Consider the following 22,672-nt stretch of genomic DNA (forward strand, 5'->3'; position numbering starts at 1 on the left):
GGTTCATTGGAACAATCCAAGTCTGAGTGTTATGGACACTACGTCACTAGATGCACTCCATTGGTCTTTTAAACGAGACATTATGACGCTTAGGCCTCCTGATTAGTCCAGTAGTTACAATTGAAATCGCCCTAGCCCGCGAGCGCTAAATCGGACATCTGGGCGCCCGTGACGTTAGGGCCGGTCAATTCTGACCTGTCATCTTGCAACTAGCTTAGAATTCGAGAATCTCACTGAATTATGAAGCAATAATTATCACTTTACATAACCTCTATCTATTATCTCTACTCTAGTTTCCGACCTCCCTATGTAGCTGGGTAAGCTTGAGAGCGAACGTAGGCCGGTACGTGATTGGAGTGGCTGTGGCTGTGGGACTCGAGTGCTCGGCGCTCGCGCGAGAATTTTTGATTCAACCATATCCTTCTCGAACACCGTACACGATCCGGATTCAATTGTTTACTTGCACGATCAATGCACGATGATTCTGAAGCGAGACCCCCGCATTGTCATCAGCCCTCATCTAACATGTCTGCGACCTCAAGTACACCAAGCATAGCACCCGAAAATGCGAGGACAGTGATGCTACCGCTCAAGAAGCTAGAAAAGTGTAGCGTTTGTCAGAAAACTGACGGTCTCCGTTTATGTTCTGCGTGCGGAGAGGTACGTGTGGTTTCAGCTTTGAGTGCTTTCCCATCATGCTCAGACGCTTTGCAACCGCCATGATTAGAAAGTGTACTGCGGCTCTGAATGTCAGACGAACGACTGGGCTGAACACAAAAAGCAGTGTGGTAGGGGCAAAGCTTACTAGGATTTCACCGGAGTCTCACAGTCCTTGTGGCATGCCGCATTGATAGGGAAAACCGATAGGATCAACCTTTCGTCGTTCTATCCGCTGCTGGCTTGCATGTTAGCGGCTCCTCACCTTGACCCTGACAAGCCAAAACACCCAGCATTGACTCACAAGATATTGAACGAGCCAAATCCAAGCAATCGCCACGGGGTGTGCGGTTTTCCGGACGGATATCAGTCTCGTTTGGTGGTGTTGGGCGACTCATGCGACCCGTCGCTGATCTGGAGTAACCTCGAAGCTTGGTGGCCCACAGCAGAGTCTCCCAAGGTTCGCGGGAAGTTGTTCCAGCGCTTCCTATACGAAGGGTACCTCTTGCCTCACCTCGTCTCCATGTGCTTTGCCCTACTGGCGGAGATGTACACGACCACCTCTGGACCTGGTAAACGTCGCATACGCCTCCAGTACTCCAGTTCGCCTATCGCAGACTTTGGAATCGTGAAAGGCGCTGTTGAAGTCAAGAACCAGGACAAATTCTCCTATTTCCTTGCTGACGAGCAGAAGTTCATGCATGGCCAAAATCCGGAAGACCACTACTGGGTGTATTTCACGACCATCCGCGGCGAGGAGGTCCTTCTGGAATGCGGCATGTTCGTGTTCAATTTCTGCACGATGGTCGGCAACCTGGATCCATACCTCAAGCACGGTTTACCCCCACTAGATGCTGTCCCCGCCCATCTGGTCAACCGCGAGTTCCGACGTTTGGCGCCAAGCTTGCACTACGAAAAGGAGCGATTTTCTGTTCTCCGGGACGTCGAACTGGGCGAGGCGGTGCGCTGCAGTCGGGAATACTTGAGGCCTCAGGATTCCAGGGCAATTGTCGGGTTCATGGAGAAAGTCGCTGGAAGGACCTGTAGCGCAGTCGAGAAGGAGATTACCCTGTCGTGGTGTATGCACCTGTGTGAAGTACTCCATGCCAATCTCGAGGCGCAGGAGTACAGGAACTTCCCACTAAACCCCTCCCTCGCTATTTTCGACGATCCTGGAGAGCTCGACTTTGACACGCCAGAGGAAGACGAGCAATGGTTCAGGTATATGGTCAAATGGAACAGAAAGCAGCGGCGCGGAGAGATCACGGCGGAACAGCTTGGCCAGGTCTTTCGAGCTTACAAGGAGGCGCCTGATAATGTCCGCGAGGAGTTGGCAAGGCATCCTTCAAGGGCACTCAACTTGAGGAGATCCAGGCGCGATATCAATAAGCGTATGTAGATCTACTTCGATGCTGATCTGAAAGGTAGTGCTCGGGCACAGTTCATAGGCCAGCTTACTCATGTATATGATGCTAGATCTTTTTGACTGAATCGTTGCTTCTTCATTCTCTTGCGATGCGAGGAGGACTACTGTCACCAAGGGTCAGATGGCCACGAGCGATGAGGTTCACGGGAAAGAATGGCCGACGACCTGGCAAGTTACAACTTACGTAGCGATGACCACGGAAGTGAAGTTCAGGTGACTGTGCAGGTTGGTTCAACTTACATATGTCCTGCTCTCTAATTAACCTTCTTTTCCAACTACGATTTAAAGGCACCGGGATGCAACGCCCAAGTATTCACCGAACAGCGTTGAACTTGGCTTTCAGCTTCCGCGTGTATAAATAGTAAATACATCGGTTCGAGTTCGGTCCAAACGTCCCCACTCGCTCGCTCCAAAGATGAGGCTCTCTACTTTCAGTCTTGTAGCGTTCTCTGCCCTTGTTTCCGCCAACAGCGTAACACCCCCCACACATTATGGTGTTCTCCTCTTTCAAGCCTTCCAGGCTCTGGATGTGTTTGGACCCCTCGACGTCCTCAACCTGCACTCGGGAACGCAGAAGAACCTTACCCTGAGCCTTCTTTCGCGCAATCTTTCCCCCGTCTCGACTGTCCCAGTCATGATGAACACCACATTTGGCCAATCGCTTCAACCAACTCATACTTTATCTTCTCCGCCTCCAGACTTGGAGGTTCTCATTGTCCCAGGAGGGATCGGAACGCGAGCGCCGGACTTGGGAGCAGAGGTCGACTTTATCCGCACCATCTTCCCTTCCCTTCGCTACCTCATTTCCATCTGTACCGGCAACGTCCTTGTCGCCAGAGCGGGTCTTCTGGACGGAAAGAAAGCGACGGGGAACAAGAAGAGCTGGAGCTGGCTCACTCAGCAGGGGAACAAGACGCATTGGGTGGCGAAAGCTCGTTGGGTTGTCAGCTCGGAGAAGATTTGGAGTACGAGTGGGGTCAGTGCAGGCGTTGACGGGTTCTTGAATTTCATGGAAACTGTGTATGGGGAAGAGGTTGCGAGGAATTTGGAGATTGGGTTGGAATGGAGCAGGGTTACTGATCCTAACGCGGATGAATTTGCGGATATATGGCAGGTGGAAGATGTGCTACCAGTGGAGTAGAGGTTAGTTAGCAGGAAACTTTAAATCTTTGTCCGGACTTCCGAACATACCTCTGGCTGATCAGTTCTACCACGTCTGAAATTTAGTAATGTTGAAGACCCTCACTTGTTCCTTTCATCCTCAGATGCAGAACAACCATATCAAATGTTAGCTGACTCCATTCCTCGCACCGACCTGGTCGTCCTCCTCGGATTTATGGCGTATACTCGAGCTTCACTGCGAGTGGCGTTCAACCTTCCTCGATTCTCGGTCAGGGCCCTACATCCAGTGTCATCCACGAGTACTCTATATGCTTACAACGTGGTCGTGGATCGCGACGCCAATCCTTGGATGTCGACACCCGACGGCCGAGCTTGTGGATCCCTATCCCATAAGTGCTTCGACTTCTTAACCTTAGCAGCAGCGTCTGTCCCGCTTCCACATTTTCCGTGCTGAATAGACTATAGGGGCGCGAGCTAATTGGAACTGGGCATCGTTAGATTCGATAGTTAAACTTGGATTAGGAGATGATAATTCTCAGGCTATCTCAGCCATCGACGAAAGGTCATGGAGCTGCATGGGGCATGGTCGCTCGTGACTTGTGACCGGTTGACCATCCACTATCGTACCCCGGAGTGATGGTTGTCGTCAGTAGCTTCGTGAACAAGACTCGATTACTTGGGAGAAGATAATCGTTCTCCGTCATCAGTCGTGAGCCCCTTTCGGACGGAGTATGTAGCAGAGCACCATTTGTTCCAACAGAAATCGAATTCGCGAAGCCTGATGTCGAGATATGAGAGCGGTGATAAGCGGTACGAGGGTGCGAAGTGTGCCCTGGTCAGAACCAAGTCTTAGGCGCCGGTAGAAAGGCTCGGATCCGATGGGGTGTTAGCCATTGGATTGTATCAACCGTGCTCCCAAGGGAGAGGCGGGCGATGGTCAGGACCGAGATGGGCAAGTAGGGCTGGACGCGAGAAGCCGGTGTCGACAGTCGCATTCAAGAGAATGGAACTCGAAGACTCGGAAGACCTTGGAAAGTCTTCGAACACCGCCCAGACTCTAGAGAGGATCCATCCGCCAATGATAAGTCCCAAAATTAGAAACTGACATATACACGGAGTCCAGTATCCCAAGCGGCCGCACGTTCAAAGGCTTTGTTGACGGTTTGTGAGAGGTTGCAGAGGTGTTCCTGCACATATGGTTGCGAAGATGATACCCATCCTTATACCGGAGCCCCAACATCTAAATGCGATTATCAGAGAAGTTTTCGGTTAGCGGTTGTTTCCGTTACATGAGAAAAAAGAGCAAAGTGTCCCGTCGAGGATGGACTGTTTGATTAAGTGAACCGCCCTCCCAACGAATTCCGGGTTTCGAAATACATACTGTGTTCTCCTCGGAGAGATCCGTACTACAACATAAGGGAACGCCGGAGGGGTTTGCCGAGGGAGCTTCAAGGCAATAATTCCGGACCTCCGCCGTGTTGGAGGACAAGACAGACTTCGTGTTGAGGTCGTTCTCCATCGAGTCTTTCATTTCGGATGCCGATCGCGGAAGTGCTAGTCGAAAAATTGAGGTCAAGACAAAGGGAGGCCAAGTTGGTAAGTAAGTACCAGCGGGAGTGGCGCAACAACATAACGGGTGGACTTTTCGTATGCTTGCCGTTGTCAGAAGCAGAATCAGAAAAGAGCCACTTGAATTAATTGAAATGCGTATTCCCGGGTCAAGTCCGACGGCGGTGAAAAGTCATGAGGTACAAGGGAGAGCCGCGTCAGGGATGATGGCAAGTACTGTGAAGGGCGGGAGCGGCGTCCAAGTTCGGTGGGTCGGTTTCTTTCTGATGAGTCGGCAGCGGCGTCGTGGCTGAGACACTAGTCTGGGGATAGGTAGCCACAATTTCGAAGAAAGGGGAAGGTCCCTCCATGTTCCGAGCGTCAACTTGGCTTGAACATGTGAAGAACAGTGGGATTTGGTGAGCATAGATCGGCCAAGGAAGCGCGAAAATCGATATCGATCCAGCGCTTCGTTCTTTCACGGTAAAGCCCTGTGATCGTTCAAAAGGCGGGTTCTGGTGGACTCAAAGGTCGTAAACACCAGATGAGAAGCCCCAATGCTAACCTGGACGGCTAAGAAGCGGGGGCTGACGGCTGACTAGAGAGATCCACTCCTGTGCCAGCAGTGGCATTTCGCGCGCTTGATCATTCGATGCTGGAGAAGTCGTGGTGCAGGAGGCGTCGAAGCTCCAGAGCGTTTCTTTTGGAATGTTGATATGCTCTTGGAAGACCTCGAGGTAGCCAAAGGTTGGAGAACCGGACGAGCGGCTCGGGTTCTTTGCTATACAATTCACGAGAAACCGAGGGAGAAGCCAGTGCTTTTTGGAAAGCCATAGCCAGTGGCGGCCAATTGGAGGGTTCGTTACGAAAGCTCGTAGAGCTTCGCCAAGTCTGCCGGTGTGTACAACCTGGAGCGTCAGGTAAAGCTTTCTGACAAAAAAAACCTTCCACCAAGTAGTTGCCTCTCCACTCCCGGGACACACAACAGATTTCGAGGAAGGGGGCCCAAGATGACGAATCGGACATGGAGGGTCGATGACGATGGACGTTGATCAATTTGAGCATCCACGTCATTGTTTTGGTCATCGTGCGTTAGCGCCCGAAAGCGCCCATGCTGTTTGACGCGGTCGCTTGCTGCGCACTATGCGGCGGCGACCCGACGCAGCTTATCTTGCGCTTATCGACTGAGCCTTGTAACATCAGAGCGTCATTCATGAGGCATGACTTCACTGGAAAACAATCGCCTTTCTCAGTGCTATACATAGCTGTATTGCATCCACCGTGTTGGAATTATTCGGGTCTCTGGAGCGCTCCTCCACCGTGAACGCAACCCTCGAAGATTGGTGCAACGTGGCTTTGGCGCATGTTGATGGCCCTCCGGCTGTAGGTATGTGCTATGAGAACTCTCGGTCATCATCGATATCATGGTTTCATCACCATGAGGCTCGCTGTGAAAGCAATCAACAAACCTGAAATACCGCCTGAATTTGTCGGCGGTTGGTGGTCCGTGAAAAGGAGTCGGGAAGCTTGGATTAGTCATCGGTCTCGTTGTTTGCTGGTTGTCTCCAACGCTGTCCGACACCGGCTCTCATCCATTTTCTTCTCCAACGCTGACGACCGCTTTTATTGCTCGTCGCTTTCAACAGTGAAGAGCTGGCTATTATAGCCGACATTCGCTCCTGAACCACCAACAACTATACGACCAACATGGCCCAGTCATATTTTCCAAGCCGTGTTGCCTCGCCTGTGAAAGAGGCGACCTTCAGCAGCGCGACCGATCTCGATATGCACGCAGAACGACAGTTTAGGGCGGAGGATGTCCAGGAGGCTTACATCGAGAACAAGGACCGGTGAGTGCATGCCATGCGCGTGTCGTGCACGAGAAGAGTTCTTATGATTGCCTTGCAGACTGGTCCATGCCATCGACCGCACAAAATCGGTCTTGAACGGTATCCGGAGCTTCAACAAGGACGAGTGGGTCGTTCGATACCCCCAGTTAAGGGACCCAGCAAAGGAGGACCAGCCATCGTCCTCTTCTTCCAACAAACCACCGGTTCGCAAGCAGGGCCGACGCTCGTTGTCATTCTTCGACGACCCCAGTTTTGAAACCGAAGTCGTTGTCGAATCACCGCGAGCATCACCAAAACGCTCTGTGTCGATGCCTATCGTTACGGAGGAGGAGTCAGCAAGTTCACCCGAAGCGTCTAACAAGGATGCCGATGGTGTCCGTCTCATTCCGGCATCTGACTTCAACGTCCTCAAGTTGGACCTCAAGCTCGGATCACACTCGTCATCCACTGCCGCATCTCTCGTTTCCCAACTTGAAAAAGCGTCCATTGCGAATTTGCTCGATGAGCGCCTCGCCTCGTCTGTTTCACATATCGACAAACTCCGACTCCGGGTAGAGGATACCTCGTCCAAGGTTCTCGTCACCGGTGACCTCAACGCCGGCAAATCAACATTTGTCAACGCCCTTCTTCGCCGAGAGGTCATGCCCGTTGACCAACAGCCCTGCACAACCGCATTCTGTGAAGTGCATGATGCAGCCGACAACGGCGGCAAGGAGGAAGTCCATGTGCTCAAGGATGGTGTGACTTATGACATCAATGACGATTCGACCTACACTTCTGTTCCCATTGACGCTCTTGAGTCGGTGGTTTCAGATAACGAGGACGAGCAACCTATCATCAAACTCTACCTTGCCGACACTCGGGCGCCCTCCGAGTCGCTGCTTAACAACGGTGTTGTCGACATCTCTCTGATCGACGCACCCGGTCTTAACCGCGACAGTATGAAGACGACCGCCCTCTTTGCCCGCCAAGAAGAGATCGACGTTGTCGTCTTTGTTGTCTCGGCAGAGAACCACTTTACCCTTTCGGCGAAGGAGTTCCTCATCAACGCCAGCAGCGAGAAGGCCTACCTCTTCATCGTCGTGAACAAGTACGATCAGATCAAGAACAAGGACAAGTGCCGTCGCCTCGTTCTCGAACAGATTAAGCAACTCAGCCCAAGGACGTACGAGGACGCAGAAGACCTCGTCCACTTTGTCGATTCGGCCGCCGCCCTCCAGCCATACGCGGCCAACCCCGCCTTCGACGATTTGGAGTCATCGCTGAGGTCATTCGTTCTCGTCAAGCGATCCAAGTCCAAGTTGCAGCCCGTTTCCACCTACCTCTCCAATCTCCTTGCCGACATTGAACTTCTCGCCAGCGCCAACACCATTGTCGCCGATGCCGAAATCCAGCGGGCCCGCGAGGACCTCTCCGAGAAGCGACCTGTTCTTGAAAAGATGAAGAAGAACCGGGATGTCCTTGAGAACTCTTTGGAGGCTGTCGAGGAGGAGGGCGCTACCAAGGCGTCCTCCGGTGCCAAGGCACTCCTCAACAGTGCTTTGGAGCGAGTTGCCAACGGCAAACTTGGTGTCGACCTGCCCCAAGTCTCCATGCCCACTTACCCCGGCCTTTTGGGTATTTGGGACTACGCACGCGACGTCCGACGGGCTTTGCTTGCCAGTATTGATGCTGCAGTCAAGCTTGCCGAGGATGAAGCTCGCGTCATTACCTCCAACGGTGTCGAGAAGATCAAGGACTTGGGAGAGGAGCATCTACCTGAGGGTGTGGAGCGGAGCAAGCGCGTCTTCATGCCCGAGGCCATGTTCGCCGTTTCTCGACGGGCTGGTCGTGGCCACAAGAGCCGACGATCAGGCTCCTACAGCCACATCGGTGGCGCCATCGTTGCTGGTGGTCTCCATGGTCTTGGTATTGGTCTCGCTCAGCGCCATGACTTGCTGGAAACCACCTTCTTCGACCTGTTCGATGTCAACCACCAGTTCCTTGTGCACTTTGGTGACGGCAAGGAGGACTCGGAGGCGATGACCCCCACGGCGCTCAGCGTTGTCAGCGTTGGCCTTGGCGCTCTCACCATGGTTGGCGGACAAGCTGTTGGTGCCCGCGCGATTATCGAAGGCATCGTCCGAGTCACCGACCTGCTCAACAACGAAACCGCCAGGAAGTGGGCTGCTCCCATCCTTGGTGCCGTTACTCTCGGCGCAACCGCCTACCTCATCCTCGAACTCCCTGCCTCCATTCCTCGAACCGTCGGACGACGCATCAAGGCGTCCATCACCCGCGGCGACGGTACCCAGCACGAAGTCCAATTCGTCGATGCTCACGCTGAGCGAATCAGCCGAGAGACGAGGAAGGTTCTTCGGTTGGCCTCGTGGGATCTCCGTGAGCGGTTCCGTGGTGCGATGGAGGAGCGCGCGAAGGAGGTTAGCGGTGCTGAGAAGTTAGAGAAGGAGGCGCTGAAAGCTAAGAACTACTTTGACGGTATCAGCAAGGAGACGATTGATATCAGGGAGGGTGCTCAGTTGGAGAGCATTGGTGCTTGAATGCGTCTTCCTTGACCCCCCTTTAGTCGATCGGATCGGCTCCTCTATCCAACTCATCCACCTATCCAACACACCTCGCTCGACGCGGTAGGCAGCGGGCGGCCACATCAGTAACGAACAAACACAGGAGAAATTGGGAAAGAATGAGAAAGCGCATGGGGACTCGTCCAAAGTGACGTCCGCTTGGTGCTTTTTAAAAAGAAGTCTTTTGCTTATATGCCCTGTCCTATTATTCTTATGTGTACGATTTTTATCTTCCTCTCTCTCTCTTACTTGACTATTCCTCCTTTTTCCGTTTATCATAGCTCGAGTTACATAAAGCTCTTTTAAACTCCCCCACCTCAGTGGTTCATTCTAAATTCAGATTCCGTATCGAAGAAGAAGGCTTCAAGAGTGCTCTTTGGGTGCTTGGTTGCTTCCTCGATTTGACGACACGATCCAACTCCTATTCCTGTTTTTATTCACCCTTCACGTCGGCTTTGTATTAGAAATCACGAAGATATAAGGTTAATTTTTTTGACCACCCTTTCACTCCTTTAGACGTTTTCCTTTCTTTCTACCTTTTTTATTCTTTCGTTCTACGTACTCCGTATCACCACAAAAATGTAATGGAAAAACATGTTGTGTTTTTCGATGTGTTGGCAGTGTTTTGAGGGATCGAATGCGTGCGTTGACTCGGAGCTCTCTCGGATGCTCGGATTCACAGGGGCCTTTTCCTGATCCTTCTCTCCTCTTCGTGCCTTCTGACTGCATTTTGGGAGAGATGTGAGGTATGGAGTACAGAAATCCCTGAGCCCTTTCGCGCCTGGACTTGGGTCGCGTAGTCTGGCAATGAACCCACACCCTCATCTGGTGGTGCTCGAGCTCGAGAAAAGCTAACCTTTCCCATCTCAACGGACGATACCTCTATCCTGAACGTTTAGAATCACTCGACACCCCAGACAAAAGAGAGAAAGAAGGAAATTTTAATTTAATGGGACCAAGCGGAATCTACAACTTTAAACGAGTGGACGGGGCGAGTTTGTTTCGTGGTCAACACGCACAGTGCGCATACCAGAGGGGGGCCTTGGATACCCACCCAGCACGAGCCAAATCCATGTCTGGACTGGACGTGGGCAGGGTACATAGCACCAAGGCGGGGAACGGAACGAAGATACAAGCCTGGCGAGGATGATGATGATTCCTTCCAAGTAGTTAGTAGTTGGTCCTCCCCGTTCCTCCCTCCCTACAACCACAAACCCAATCCTCCCCCATAATTTTTCATAAACCATCACCAACCAACCCCCAACCCAAAAAAACGAACATAAAACAAGGGAATATAAAGATAAGATAAAAACAGAAACAGGGAATCCAATAACCTATGGTAAAAGAGTCGTCAACCGAAACCTCGTAAAAAAAGGGTGTGAGTGGGCGTGCGTAGCAAAGAAGCAAGTATATGTGTAAAACCTGGACGCTCGTTACTGTGAAAAAAAGAAAGCAGAACAAGATGGTGCGCAGGGATATCAAGAGGCAACGTAGGTGTAGAGAGATAATGATGTCGAGGAGGAAAGAGGAGTCGATGTATGATATAGGGAGGGATAGTTGTTGTACAAGTACAAAAGATGCAGGTGTGTAGGAAGGTGTCGAATGATGCGTGGAGGGGGATAAGATGCAAATAGATTTGCCATAGATCGACATAAAGCTTGATTTATACGCACACCACCGGGTCGTACCAGTAATGGGTATCAATCGTGTAGGTTGGATGGGGTAGGGACTGTTGACGATTGGAATGGCCTGGAGTATAACCCAAACCAAACCAGAAGCGATTCCAAGAAAGAAGACTGAAGCAACGTAATAAAACATCAAGATGAAGCTGAAAAGGGAAAAGGAATGCAATAATTTATTTGAGTTCCAAGAAACGGTTATTCCTTCCTTCCGAGCGACCAAGAAAAGATTCCAAGATAAGGCAGCAAGAAACAAAAAAGAGGTATCCAAGTAGAGAGCGAGAGAGAGGTGAATAGGAAGGTTTACCAAACTATCCGATTACCTCCTCGTCTCCGAAGATGCACATTGGCCGTTCGGGTAGGTTGTGAAGCAGCCACGGGGGTAGGAGTGATGATCTCATCAAGTAGTCCACGTTCACCAATCGTATGCGTAGGCGTGACGTGCAGAACAGACCGTGAAGTACCTGCGGCAGCAGGGGTGTTGGTCGGGGCAAAGGTGGCGGCAACCTTGGAGGTATTTCCTGCCAAAACAGCAGGTTCCGTGTGCGACGGCTCGTCTGAGCGGGTGAACCACCAGCCGAGAACACTAGCACCAACGATGGCCATTAACAGCAGCATGCCAACAACCCACACCCATCGCGACAAGCGGTTGGAACCATCCCGAGTCTTGCGAAGCCATATACTCTCCTTCTTTCCACCCTCATCCTTCGCAATCATACTGAACCGCCTCCAGAAATCATCTCCCTTCTCACCTCGCCTGGGCAGAAGTGGGTCCTCTCCCTGTCCGCGCATGATAGCCTTGGCACGCGGTAGGGGTTGGCCAGTCTGGAATTTGACAGATGTCTCTTTTTCAGCGGCCGACTTTGGGATGGCGAACACCGGCATGATCGGTGTTGCGGGCGCTTGGAGGGGGGCGGGGGTCATGCTGGGAATGGGACCGCCGTGAGTAAGGGCGGCGGGCGGGATGGCGATAGGCGGGGGAGCAGTGCGAGGCATGGGGGCAGTAGAGGGAATACCGCCGATCGGTGCGGCAGGTGGGATTCGAGCGGAGGGCATGCGGTTAAGAGCGGTGTTATTGTTGGTGTTGTTGGGGGAGAGTGCCGGTGGGTTCTCAGGTGAGGGAGTTGGTTCGAATGGGTTCTGGAGTGCTGCAATCGGCGCTGCGTAGCCCGGACGGGGAGCGGCGATGGGTGGAGGGGAGTGAGATGCACCGGCAGCCGGGGCGGGCTGCAGAGACGCGTTGCTGCTCTCAGGCGGCGGTGAGAAGGGGGACCTATTAACGGTGGATGTGGGAGACGTTGGTTTCTGGCTGACGGCGGCAGCAAGGGCGGCATTCTTGGAGGCGGGAGAAGTGCTGGGTTTAGGGTCGTCGTCGTCGTCTTCATCCTCCGAGTCGCTGTAGTCCATGTTGAGAAGACCCATTCCGATTCCGCCTACACCGCTGTTGCGGGAAGTCTGTGAGTGGCCGGAAAGCGGGCGAGGAGGGCGGAGGTGGCCAGCGTCATCCGGGTTTCTGGTTGTGTTGCGTGGTGGACTGTCGAATGGGTTCTTGGAAGTGGAGGCGTCACCTGCGAGGTAGTTATCATATCTGCTTACAAGTCAGTCAAACGACGTGATGACGATGATAAAGCAAAGAGACGCACACGTCGTATGCGCTGGATCGCTTGTTTGGGTCGTCTGGTTTGGGAGGAGCGACGCGGCGTTTGGCTGGAGACGGGGAAGTCTCGTAGATGGTATCCGGTTCGTCTGTTGCAAACGGCGGGCGGCCTGCAAGTGGGGCTGAGGACATGTTTTTGAGTAGAACTCGCTAGTGGTTGTAAAAAAGAGTGGAATTTGAATAAAGAATGTGGTGCTTTGTTAGCGGAGGGCGAGTCCTCTCGTCAAGAGAGAAAGGAAAATGGCGGGGAGAGTTGTGTCGTCGTGGAGGAGGAAGAAGGGCAAGCGTTGGAAGCAACACCCTTTCTCGCCTTGGCCCGAGAACCCGGATAAATCAACCTCTGATTGGGGTTAGTGCGAACAACCTGCTTCTTCTGATCGTTGCCTCCCTCTCTCCACTCCTTGTCACTACACGATGCGAATACGATGGTTGCCTGTATTGTTGGCGCTACCTGGCGCAGATGTAGCGTTGAGAATAGAGTGCAAAAGGATCGAAAAACACCAAGTTTTCTGCGTTTTGTAACTCTGCTGTGGACCCGCCCGGATGGCGGAATGTGATGCCAAGCGCGCCGCTCATTGGTTAGATCACCCGACAACGATCCACGTGGGGCTACAGGGGTCCCCTGTCCTCTGCTCCCGACGGGCGTCTAGGCTCCCACTCTCGTCTTCCTCTTTCAAATCCCCTCTCAGTCATCTACCACCTCTTACCAATATCTTTACGATTCGTCGGCTTTCTGGGCCTCTGAAACTCACATTAAAAGCGATTGTTTTACAAAAAAGAAAAAAAAAAAAGTCGAAAAACAACGAGGCCCGGAAACGGAATAACATAAACCTGTCGACGGCTTCGGAGACAAAACAGTCTCCATTTTCTGCAATCGCGAAGCTACATATACTCAAATTTCCTTCCCGACCGACGCCCTCTCTACCGCGCGCCTGTGGTAGGTATGTACATGCGTAGTTATGGACGACGGTTGACCCGTCTGGCTCAGAGTCGACGCGCTTCCCCGCTGCAGGCGATTTCTCGGTGGAGTCCTGTCAGGCTAGATGTATGTATCCATTTCATCAAAGACTGCTGGGATTCAATTCAATTGGGGACTGACAGTATGTAGGCATAACTTACAACACTCCGCTTTCCAAATGAAGGGACTTCAGACCTCCAACCAAAGACGCTCGTGCCCTCTCCTCGGGAAAACGATTCAACGCATCCAGAACCCAGACATCCTCTCAAGTTCAAAAGGACGCGCTTAGTCTGATTACCGGAGACTAACGCGCAGGTGAACTTTGAGTAACTGGACTACACGCTTCGTCACTCGTACGCGCCTCGGGTTTCTACTCGAACCCCTAGACGCGCGCGTACAGTATCGTTCTCGCGTCTGCTCTGCGTCATCTTCTCGAGAACCGCTTAAGCGCCCGCCGCACACCATAGAAGCTGCCACTGCCAATCGGTTCCGGAGATTACCCAAATTAAATAACTGCACTAAGTAAGTACATACTCCATCGAGATCAATTGATTTAATTCATCTATCGCTAGACAGGATCTATTACTTACACGGCGGTGTAATGATTAAAGTAATCAACTATACTCCAGGCTAAACGCGCTTTGTGCAACGTCAGCCGCAAGCTACTTTCTTCTCAGTCAGTCGCAATTCAGGGTTTACCGTCAAACTCTAAGAATTACAGTATTCATGATTTCCCTCCTCAGAGGCTCTTCGCTTTCCCGCTAAGCGACCGACTTCCCATCACACCTCCGAGTCCATCCATGCACCCTACAAACGACGTTCCATCCCACATATTACCGGCGAGTCCACATTGCATCGGAAACGTTCAAACTCCTGTAGGGACTACCGATCCACATGATACCTCTGTGGGCTCCAAAACCCACTTCTAGCCACCTCCTCCAACGCCACAGGGAACGAAAAACAATATAAAAACCCGACAAAATCATGGTGCAGAGATACACGAGGCTGAACACGCGTTTCTCCCCTCCTTGATCGTGGCCGGCGAGTTGTACTAAAGGGCGCGGCGCGTTCCCACCTCGGCGGGGATTGCGCATTGCCCTGCGCAAGGAAATGAAATGTATTCGTCGATCGAACAATGGGTGACTTCCCGTAACGATTTAGGCGACCTAAATCTAGGGAAAACCTAGAATTCGGATGTTTTTGCCCTCTTTGCCGAGAAGCCGAGTCTGAAAAAGGCATGCGTTACGTTAGTGGGAATTTTTGAGGCTGGTCTAAACTTCAAAGTCTAGACAGGGGGGTGGGGGGCCTGTCTAGATGTTTTTGCGTGGCCTAAATCGTTTCCCATCACGCCCATCATTTCCACCTTCCAAATCAGCAGCAATCCCTGGCTTGGCTCTCTCGTCCTTTTGGCATGATGGACTGTGCATTGTTTTACTTTCGACAGATTTCTGCAGGTTTTTGCATACCTATCGATGTATTAGGTGGGCAGTAAACGATTTATCGTAACCCAGCCCCTCTCTCACTCACACTCACCCTCCCAGCTTTCTGAACGCAGCTTAGGGGCTCATCACGCCGAGCCCTTGGCATAGGCGATCCGCTTTGTCAATAAAACAATACAGTCGTTTGCATAATTTCGTTCATGCTGGGGAAACAAAAAATCGGCCAAAAGGAGCCGATCAGTGATGCGATTGACCGGTCTGTGCAGCCAAGCCTCATCCAGGATGCAGCAGAGTGAGCAATTTCTTTCACTTCTACTTTCCGTGGTACCTCCTGAGCGAGGTTTTAGGGTCAGTGGTTGAAGGTGATATAAAAACGATGAATTTTTGGCTTTCCGCTACGCTGGGCTTGGAGAAATTGACATCCTCTGGCGCGCTCGAACATGAGCCGAACCTATATGCACATGCCGCCATCACATCAAATTAGTTTTTCTGTTTGAACGACCTGAACGGAATTATGCAAACGACTGTAAAAGTGAGCGTTACGGGGGTCTAAATCTAGTCCAACCTATATCGCTCGGGGGTTTTCCCAGGGGCGCGAAAAATCTAGGCGACCTAAATTCTTACGGGAAGTCGCCCAATACAATACTAACTTTGCCTTGCGTGGTATGTACTCATGTATAGTAGTGGGAACACATACGCCCACAACGTGCGTTGATGCGCCAGCCGGCAAGCTAAGCGGTGAACAAAGCCTCGCACCAAACGGGACAGCGCTACGAGTTGACTTAGCGCCAGAACAAAAAGACGCGCAGAAATCAATTCGAGGAAAGAAGCGCTTGGCGGGCCCTAGCCCTCGCCAAACCGGACGATCGCGCCACTAACGTTCACTAACCCCAACTGTCGCCTGTCGACACACACCTACACACACAATCTATGAACCTTGCACTCACCAAGCCCTTCTAGCCTCGTCCCGGCATCACCGCAAATCAGATTTTGTCGAAAATCCAGAAAGATGGGGAGATGGGATTCAGGGACAGGAACTACTAGCGTATGCATAAGGGACCAGACGTCACCCGTTCCCCACGTTAGGTTCCTATAAAGTGTGTGTAGGTGTAGGTGAATGTTCACTCCCGAAAACGACGCTGGGTGCCCCTAGCCGTATCTCCCTTGCCTGCCATCCCCGTGGTCCTCCTCTCTGATTTCTCGTGTTCGAGTCCCCCCACTCTTTCCGCCTTGACCCTCCTCCTGCCGACGACGACACTCGGCGTCTAAATCCGACTACCACCACATACCATAATGCCAGGCGCAATCCCTTCACCCCGCTACCTCCCAACTGTCATCCGCGAAAGTTTCCCTCCTGCACCCAAATTCACATCCGAGGATGTACCCGACCTGACAGGGAAAGTCATAATAGTAACCGGGGCCAACGCAGGTGAGATTCGCGTTCGTCCATCTGGGAGAAACCACCGTTTGTGCTGATCGTGGACGCGAGATCAGGTATGGGGAAGCAAACAGCCAAGGTGCGCATATCTTCGTAGTTTCGACACTCGAGAAAACGTAGGCCGACAGTTTCTCTGGTTACCAGGTCCTCCTTTCGCGTAACGCCAAAGTGTACATGGCAGGCCGGAACGAAGCTAAGCTATCCAAAGCGATCGAAGAGCTGAAGGAAGCGACTGGGAAGGAAGGCCTCCCTCTCATCCTCGACCTAGCAGATTTGAAATCCGTTAAGAAAGCTGTAGAGGATTTTACAAGGTGCGACTCACCTTTGCGCAGCATCGAACGATGGAATAAGGCTTTGGAGCTGACTGGCATTGCAGCAAAGAGAAAGAACTACACGTCCTATTCAACAACGCGTAAGTACCTCATCCAGCCCACCAGTCAACCCTCCAAATGAACTCACCCCGCAAAATCCAGAGGCGTAATGGTCCCCTCCCTCGACGACCTTACCGCCCAAGGCTACGACAGCCAATTCGGGACCAACGTCCTCGGGCACTTCTACCTCACCAAACTCCTCCTCCCCACCCTCCTCGCCACAGCCAAGAACCCCATCTCATGTCCAGAAGGCAAAGTCCGTGTGGTGCATACGAGTAGTATTGCGTCGATTATGGCGGATGGAGTGAACTTTGAGACGTTGAAGGATGGACCGGAGAGGAGGAAGAAGGGGGAGTGGGGGTTGTATCATCAGAGTAAATTGGTGAGTCGGATACGAGTTTGGTGTTTGTAGGGAGAGGAGGCGGCGTGCTGACGAGGCTCATAGGGCAACGTCATCCTCTCAAACGAACTCGCAAGGCGATATGGAGACGAAGGTCTCGTCTCAACCTCAGTCAACCCCGGAGCCATCAAGACAGATTTGCTGAGGCATACAAAGTGGTGGGACAAGTTGATGATCGTGCGTCCTCTCTTCATGCGCTTTATGGAGTCCACTGACACTCTCTTCGACGACAGAAAGCGGTGTTGCATCCAGTGGAATACGGAGCCCTCACACAGTTGTACGCAGGGACATCCGAAGATGGTCTGAAATTCAACGGCGAGGTAAGCTCGTCAACATTCCCTTCCTACATCCAAGATCAAACTCACCAAATGTTATTCCAGTACCTCATCCCGTGGGCTCGACTGGGCGAGCCAAACCCAGTAGCATTGGACAAGAAACTAGGAGAGGAGTTGTGGAAGTGGTTGGAAGAGCAGGTGGTTGATATTTGATTTTTGATTCGATATCCGTGTCGTTCACCGTGAAGTTGTGTTTGATCTGCATGTTGTTGTAGTTGTATGTCGCCTTTTAATTCTTGTATAGTGGTGTATGTACAATATCCTTCCTTTCCGTTAGGCTCTCGAGTATCGTTGATGGTGTGGTGGAAGAAGTGAAGGGTCGACAGAGCGTCTGTCACGCGTCACGTTTGTGTTATACTTCCTTCTGAGCCTAACATACCCCTCTGACGCAGGCTGAACGACAGTGAACAACGACACCGACACCTAGGCTGAGCGTTCAGTTGTTACCGTATATTACAGCCCCAATAATAATCCTACCAAGTCAAATCCTCAGATCTCAGTTGGAGATACCATACCAGTATGTCCATGTCGCTGGCTTTGCCGGGAAAGCGCGAAGCCAAAGATAAGTGGTACAAGGGGAAGGAAATTGACATCTGTAGTATCCTTCAGGCGAGAGGTCACAAAAAGGTATACTTTCAGTCATATGTAGAGGCTAAATCTGAGAACCGAGACGAAAGAGAGAAGATACTCAAATTCCATGATGAACAAAAGGGACCCAACGATGGAACGACCTTCCAAGTTCCCGCAGCTCCTTCACAGCAATGTGCAGCCCATACGCTGCGTCAGTAATGTCCGGCGGGGTTGATTTACCGTTGCGGAAGAGATGGCGATAGAGGGCGTCAGCGACAATGGGCGCATCGTCGTCGTGGATTGACCTAAAGTTCCAATCAATATATCAATTAAACGTTCGGCTGGTAGAAGAGAGAGGATACACGCACCACATAGTTGCAACCACACTACGGAAGCCCGCAAATTGCATCGTGGCAGCCAGTGTGAGGGACTCGTCCGGACGTGCTTCATCGCCCATAGCAGTCTCGCAGGCACTCAGGTAGGCAAGTGCCGCCGTCGAGTTCTGACAATCCCGTATGAGGGATGACATAGTCAAGCGCCTCTCACTGAGTAGGAGGCAGCTGTCCAGTGGATTCAATGGGTCCTGCATCCCATGGCACCCAAAATGAACGATAGATGCCGCGTTGATGTCTTCCACAATGGGTTTTCCGGGGGCTGTCTTTGAACCAATGCGGGTAACCAAACGATCCTTCTCTGGGATACGCAGCTCGATCTTCTCGAGTTCTTGCCTAGTAAAAGGGAGGCCTGATACACCCGGCTCAGGTCGATCAGGTTCGATCGCGACTAGCATCTTGAAATTAGGATCGGGTTCTGGTGGGGGTGCGACGAGGTCTTGTGGGCCCGAGCAATAGGACGAGACGGCGTAGTCGGATAGGCAGTCGGATTCGATAGAAGGAGAAGACGAATAGATTCCAGCAGCGTGGATAGGAAGGAAGGTGAAAAGACCGGTCGGGCACCACCAGATTCTGGGCGGAGTGTTGGTCTAGTGACATGGTCAGTACGACATCGTCCAATGCGTTGATCAAATCCCGTACCTTCTTCAGCCCGAGAACTGCAACAACTGGCTGGCCCACCACCCTCCACAGAACCTCGAGGAATACCCTGAAATCATCATCCGCCGTCCGGGGTAACCGTTTTTTGCGGACTAGATTCAAGCGAAGCTCTCCCCCTTCAAAACAGTCACGAAAATCACCTCGCACTTTAACGTCGAACGACAGCCCTCTCGCCAACTGGCGAATCGCGGACACCAAATGCTCCAATGCCTTGATGTCTGTGGGCAACTCAATGCGGCGAAGGACGCCATCCTCCTTGAGAATGAGCGCATGGCATCCAAACTTGCTGGCGTTCAGGAAGACAATGGGTCCCTTGCGCGCTGCATTCTTGAGGACATCAGGAGAAGGGGGGAGCAGGAAATCGTGAAAGCCATCGATGGCCCGGATCCTTGCGATGATCTCCTCTCTCGTCTGAGAAAGAAGGTACGGGCGAAGTGATGGGGCGTTTTCAAGCTGCATCGACTCAGTTTGAGAATGTTGCTGGGTTGCAATTTGTAGTTGGCGAGTAACCAATCGGAGTTCTGACGCAAGATCCGGGTGGAGAGCGTCTAGGCGGTCGAGTGAAGCACGGAATTGCAGAGCTTGAGACCAAAAGACAGACCGCGCGGTGGAGAGAAATACGAGTGCAGTTTCAAGCTCATCTTGTTCGAACGCACACTGCACGGCATCCTTGGCCAAGTCCTGCGCATGGATAAGAACATTCTGGCGTTGTTGGAGTGTAAGGTCGAGAGAGGCGAGGAGGGGAAGCAAAGTCACCCCGAGACTATAAGCCTGAAGTGCATCGCCCGTACGCCCGAATTCGCGGCAAGTGGATGCCCAAACCCTGACATGGTCTAGCCTGTGCAAGGGCGATGCACCTTGATACAGAGGCCCAGACTCGAGCAGTTCGAAAATCTCGTTCAGAGTATCCTCGTTCCCGAGGGCCTTATATTCCGCTTTGAGAATCTCCACAAGGTTCAAGACAGAATTCAGCCCATCCGGGTGATTCTGCAAGGCGTGGCTGGGATCGCCGTGTTGGTCTTCGGGAGGGGAATCCGCAGCGGAAAGCGCAGTCAGACAAGCTCGCGCATGTGCTGTGCACTCTGTGAGGGCCTCCAAGTCGCCATTGCTCTGGAAGTGTAAAAGAAGAGCTCCCGCCAGGTTGTTGAGCGAGCCAGCGCGATGAGGATGGCCAGGAGGACGGAGAGATAGCACTTCCTTGAGGAAGGTAATGCACTCGTCCAAGTCGCTAAAGTCGCCTTTGCTTTTGAAGCGAGTGGAAAGTGCATTTGCCAAATTGTTGAGCGATCTCGCGCGATCGGGATGTCCCGAAGGACAGAGAGAAAGGCCTTCCTTGTGGGAGGCAATGGACTCGTCCAGGTCCCGCGATTCACCTCGGTTCTTGAAGCGAGCGCAAAGGGCGTTTGCCAAATTGTTGAGCGACTTTGCACGGTCGGGATGGCCGGATGGACGGAATGAAAGCGCTTCCTTGTGGAGGACAATGCACTCCTCCAAGTCGCTGAAGTCTCCTTTGCTCTCGAAGCGAGCCCACAGATCGTTTGCCAGGTTGTCGAGGGAGCTGGCACGGCCGGTGTGGCCAGGAGGACGGAGAGATAGCGCTTCCCTGTGGAGGGCAATGCAATCCTCCAGGTCGCGGTAGTCGCCTCTGTTTTCAAAGCGAGTGGAAAGGGCACCCGCCAGGTTATTGAGCAAGCCGCCGCGGCCGGGGTGCCCGGCAGGATAAAGAAAAAGTGCTTCCTTCTGGAAGGAAATGCACTCCTCCAAGTCACGGAAATCGCCTTGGTTGTCGAAGCGAGTCCACAGAGCGTTTGCCAGATTGTTGAGTGACCTGGCACGGTCGGGATGCCCGGGAGGACGGAGAGAAAGTGCTTCTTGGTGGGAGGCGATGCACTCGTCGAGGTCCCGGAAGTCACCTTCGTGGTTGAAGCGAGTCCACAGAGTGTTTGCGAGATTATTGAGCGACTTTGCACGGTCGGGGATGCCCGGGTGGACGGAGAGAAAGGGCTTCCTTGTGGCAGGTGATGCACTCGTCCAAGTCGTGGAAATCGCCTGTGTTTCTGAAGCGAGTGGAAAGGGCGACAGCCAGATTGTTGAGCGATCTATGGCGGTTGGGATGTCCTGGTGGACAGAGAGAAAGGCCCTCCTTATGGGACTCAATGCACTCGTCCAGGTCCCAAAAGTCGCCTTTGTTGTTGAAACGAGTGCACAGGGCGTTTGCGAGATTGTTCAGCCAGCTGGCACGGTCTGGATGCCCTGGAGGACAGAGAGAAAGGGCTTCCTTGTGGAAGGCAATGCATTCTTCCAAGTCGCTGAAGTCGCCTTTATTCTGGAAGCGAGTCCACAGGGCGCCCGCCAGGTTGTTGAGCGAGGTACCGCGGTCGAGATGCCCCGGATGACAGAGAGAAAGCGCGTCCTTGTTGAAGGTAATGGACTCCTCCAAGTCCCTGAAGTCGCCTTTGTTCTGGAAGCGAGTCAACAGCGCGCTTGCCAGGTTGTTGAGCGACTTGACACGGTCGGAATGCCCGGGTGGACGAAGAGAAAGCGCTTCCCTGTGGAAGCCAATGCACTCATCCAGATCTTCGATCTGACCAGTGCAGCTGAATCGCTCGTTCAATGCTAGGGCATAATGTGAAAGTGTCTTGTGTCGGCTCGGATGGTCTGGAGATTGGAGGGAAAGCGAGCGACGAAATTGAACGATGGTTTCATCGATCCCGAGTTTTCCTCCTTCAATCGACTGGGATCCCAGAATATACACATCCCTCCCTTCTTGATCCTCGACGCGAGGCGCTTCACCGTCCTGCGGACTTTTGGGTGACTGTTCTACAGCGTTGTTACATTGCATTGCGGCCAACCTTCGTCCAAAGGAGCCTGAGCGATGGGCCTGCACCACGATCGTCTTGGTGGGCGCTGTCAGAGCGATGTACTTTGGACGGCGTGGCGATGTTAAGGCGATAGGTGTGTGGACTTGAATTCAATACAGATAGAAGATGATCAGGCGCATAGATGCATAACTCGTGTAACCCCGACGCTGGTCAAACTCCGCCAGCTCCGATTATACTGAACTCGAAAAGTCTGTGCTCTGGTGGACGCTCAGCAGCGTGGTCTCGTGCGGCTTCCTTTCGACAGGAGAATTGCTCTGCATTGGACTGCTGGCCACTGCCAGCCAAGGATTGGGCTTGAGCTATTGAATCCAAGTCTGTCATCTCTCATTTGTCACACCCCGTTACGACGTCAACGGATCAAATGGAGGACAAGCCGATATCCTTGGCGTCGGACTGTAGCCGCCGGGGTTGCGTTCCTCAATGTGTGCTCCTCTTCATCCCGCAGTCATCGCAGCACGTCAACGACGTCCAACCCATGACTTGCTGGATCCACCACAAATGTCCCACCTGCACAAAACCATTCAAGAATCGCCATGTGATCAAGTGCTCCCTCCGTTCATCGTCAAGCAGAGCATTCAGGGTCCTCATCCCTTGAATCACAGTAGTCATTAGCCTATCAATGATTTTAGCGCGGTTCGTATAGTCGATGGATTAGGCTCCAAACGTCATAAAGCTTGCGGCTCGAAAATTGGAACTGTTTGACGCCTGCAACCGTTCAGCAACA

The 22,672-nt window shown here is 52.5% G+C and overlaps 8 protein-coding genes across 8 annotated transcripts; 4 read left to right on the forward strand and 4 right to left on the reverse strand.

The window, feature by feature from the left end:
- Positions 1-525: 525 nt before the first annotated feature.
- Positions 526-2,056, forward strand: CC1G_03353 (hypothetical protein; the record flags this gene model as incomplete). Its single annotated transcript, XM_001835519.2, has 3 exons — positions 526-660; positions 728-788; positions 855-2,056. The coding sequence occupies 3 exons, from the start codon at positions 526-528 to the stop codon at positions 2,054-2,056; spliced, it is 1,398 nt and encodes a 465-aa protein (XP_001835571.2).
- Positions 2,057-2,498: 442 nt separating this feature from the next.
- On the forward strand, positions 2,499-3,224 carry CC1G_03354 (DJ-1/PfpI family protein; the record flags this gene model as incomplete). Its single annotated transcript, XM_001835520.1, has 1 exon — positions 2,499-3,224. The coding sequence occupies one exon, from the start codon at positions 2,499-2,501 to the stop codon at positions 3,222-3,224; it is 726 nt and encodes a 241-aa protein (XP_001835572.1).
- A 3,210-nt stretch (positions 3,225-6,434) lies between these two features.
- Positions 6,435-9,143, forward strand: CC1G_03355 (transmembrane GTPase fzo1; the record flags this gene model as incomplete). The annotated part of the gene is made up of 2 exons (XM_001835521.2): positions 6,435-6,603; positions 6,662-9,143. The coding sequence occupies exons 1-2, from the start codon at positions 6,461-6,463 to the stop codon at positions 9,141-9,143; spliced, it is 2,625 nt and encodes an 874-aa protein (XP_001835573.1). The 5' UTR covers positions 6,435-6,460.
- A 341-nt stretch (positions 9,144-9,484) lies between these two features.
- CC1G_14961 (hypothetical protein) lies at positions 9,485-10,407 on the reverse strand (the record flags this gene model as incomplete). The annotated part of the gene is made up of 4 exons (XM_002910584.1): positions 9,485-9,594; positions 9,730-9,890; positions 10,187-10,304; positions 10,383-10,407. The coding sequence occupies 4 exons, from the start codon at positions 10,405-10,407 to the stop codon at positions 9,485-9,487; spliced, it is 414 nt and encodes a 137-aa protein (XP_002910630.1).
- A 742-nt stretch (positions 10,408-11,149) lies between these two features.
- Positions 11,150-12,712, reverse strand: CC1G_03356 (hypothetical protein; the record flags this gene model as incomplete). The annotated part of the gene is made up of 2 exons (XM_001835522.2): positions 12,490-12,712; positions 11,150-12,434 (listed from the first exon to the last, which is right to left on the reverse strand). The coding sequence occupies exons 1-2, from the start codon at positions 12,633-12,635 to the stop codon at positions 11,150-11,152; spliced, it is 1,431 nt and encodes a 476-aa protein (XP_001835574.1). The 5' UTR covers positions 12,636-12,712.
- Positions 12,713-14,294: 1,582 nt separating this feature from the next.
- Positions 14,295-14,555, reverse strand: CC1G_14962 (hypothetical protein; the record flags this gene model as incomplete). Its single annotated transcript, XM_002910585.1, has 1 exon — positions 14,295-14,555. One exon carries the CDS (start codon positions 14,553-14,555, stop codon positions 14,295-14,297), a length of 261 nt encoding a protein of 86 aa, XP_002910631.1.
- A 1,638-nt stretch (positions 14,556-16,193) lies between these two features.
- CC1G_03357 (short-chain dehydrogenase) lies at positions 16,194-17,415 on the forward strand (the record flags this gene model as incomplete). Its single annotated transcript, XM_001835523.2, has 6 exons — positions 16,194-16,329; positions 16,395-16,417; positions 16,459-16,649; positions 16,715-16,750; positions 16,812-17,091; positions 17,155-17,415. 6 exons carry the CDS (start codon positions 16,194-16,196, stop codon positions 17,413-17,415), a joined length of 927 nt encoding a protein of 308 aa, XP_001835575.2.
- A 717-nt stretch (positions 17,416-18,132) lies between these two features.
- On the reverse strand, positions 18,133-21,908 carry CC1G_03358 (hypothetical protein; the record flags this gene model as incomplete). Its single annotated transcript, XM_001835524.2, has 4 exons — positions 18,133-18,319; positions 18,383-18,996; positions 19,049-20,979; positions 21,059-21,908. The coding sequence occupies 4 exons, from the start codon at positions 21,906-21,908 to the stop codon at positions 18,133-18,135; spliced, it is 3,582 nt and encodes a 1,193-aa protein (XP_001835576.2).
- Positions 21,909-22,672: the final 764 nt, after the last annotated feature.

Source organism: Coprinopsis cinerea (genome assembly GCF_000182895.1).
Source record: "Coprinopsis cinerea okayama7#130 chromosome 8 map unlocalized cont3.8, whole genome shotgun sequence".
In the NCBI taxonomy this organism is placed as follows: Eukaryota; Fungi; Basidiomycota; class Agaricomycetes; order Agaricales; family Psathyrellaceae; genus Coprinopsis; species Coprinopsis cinerea.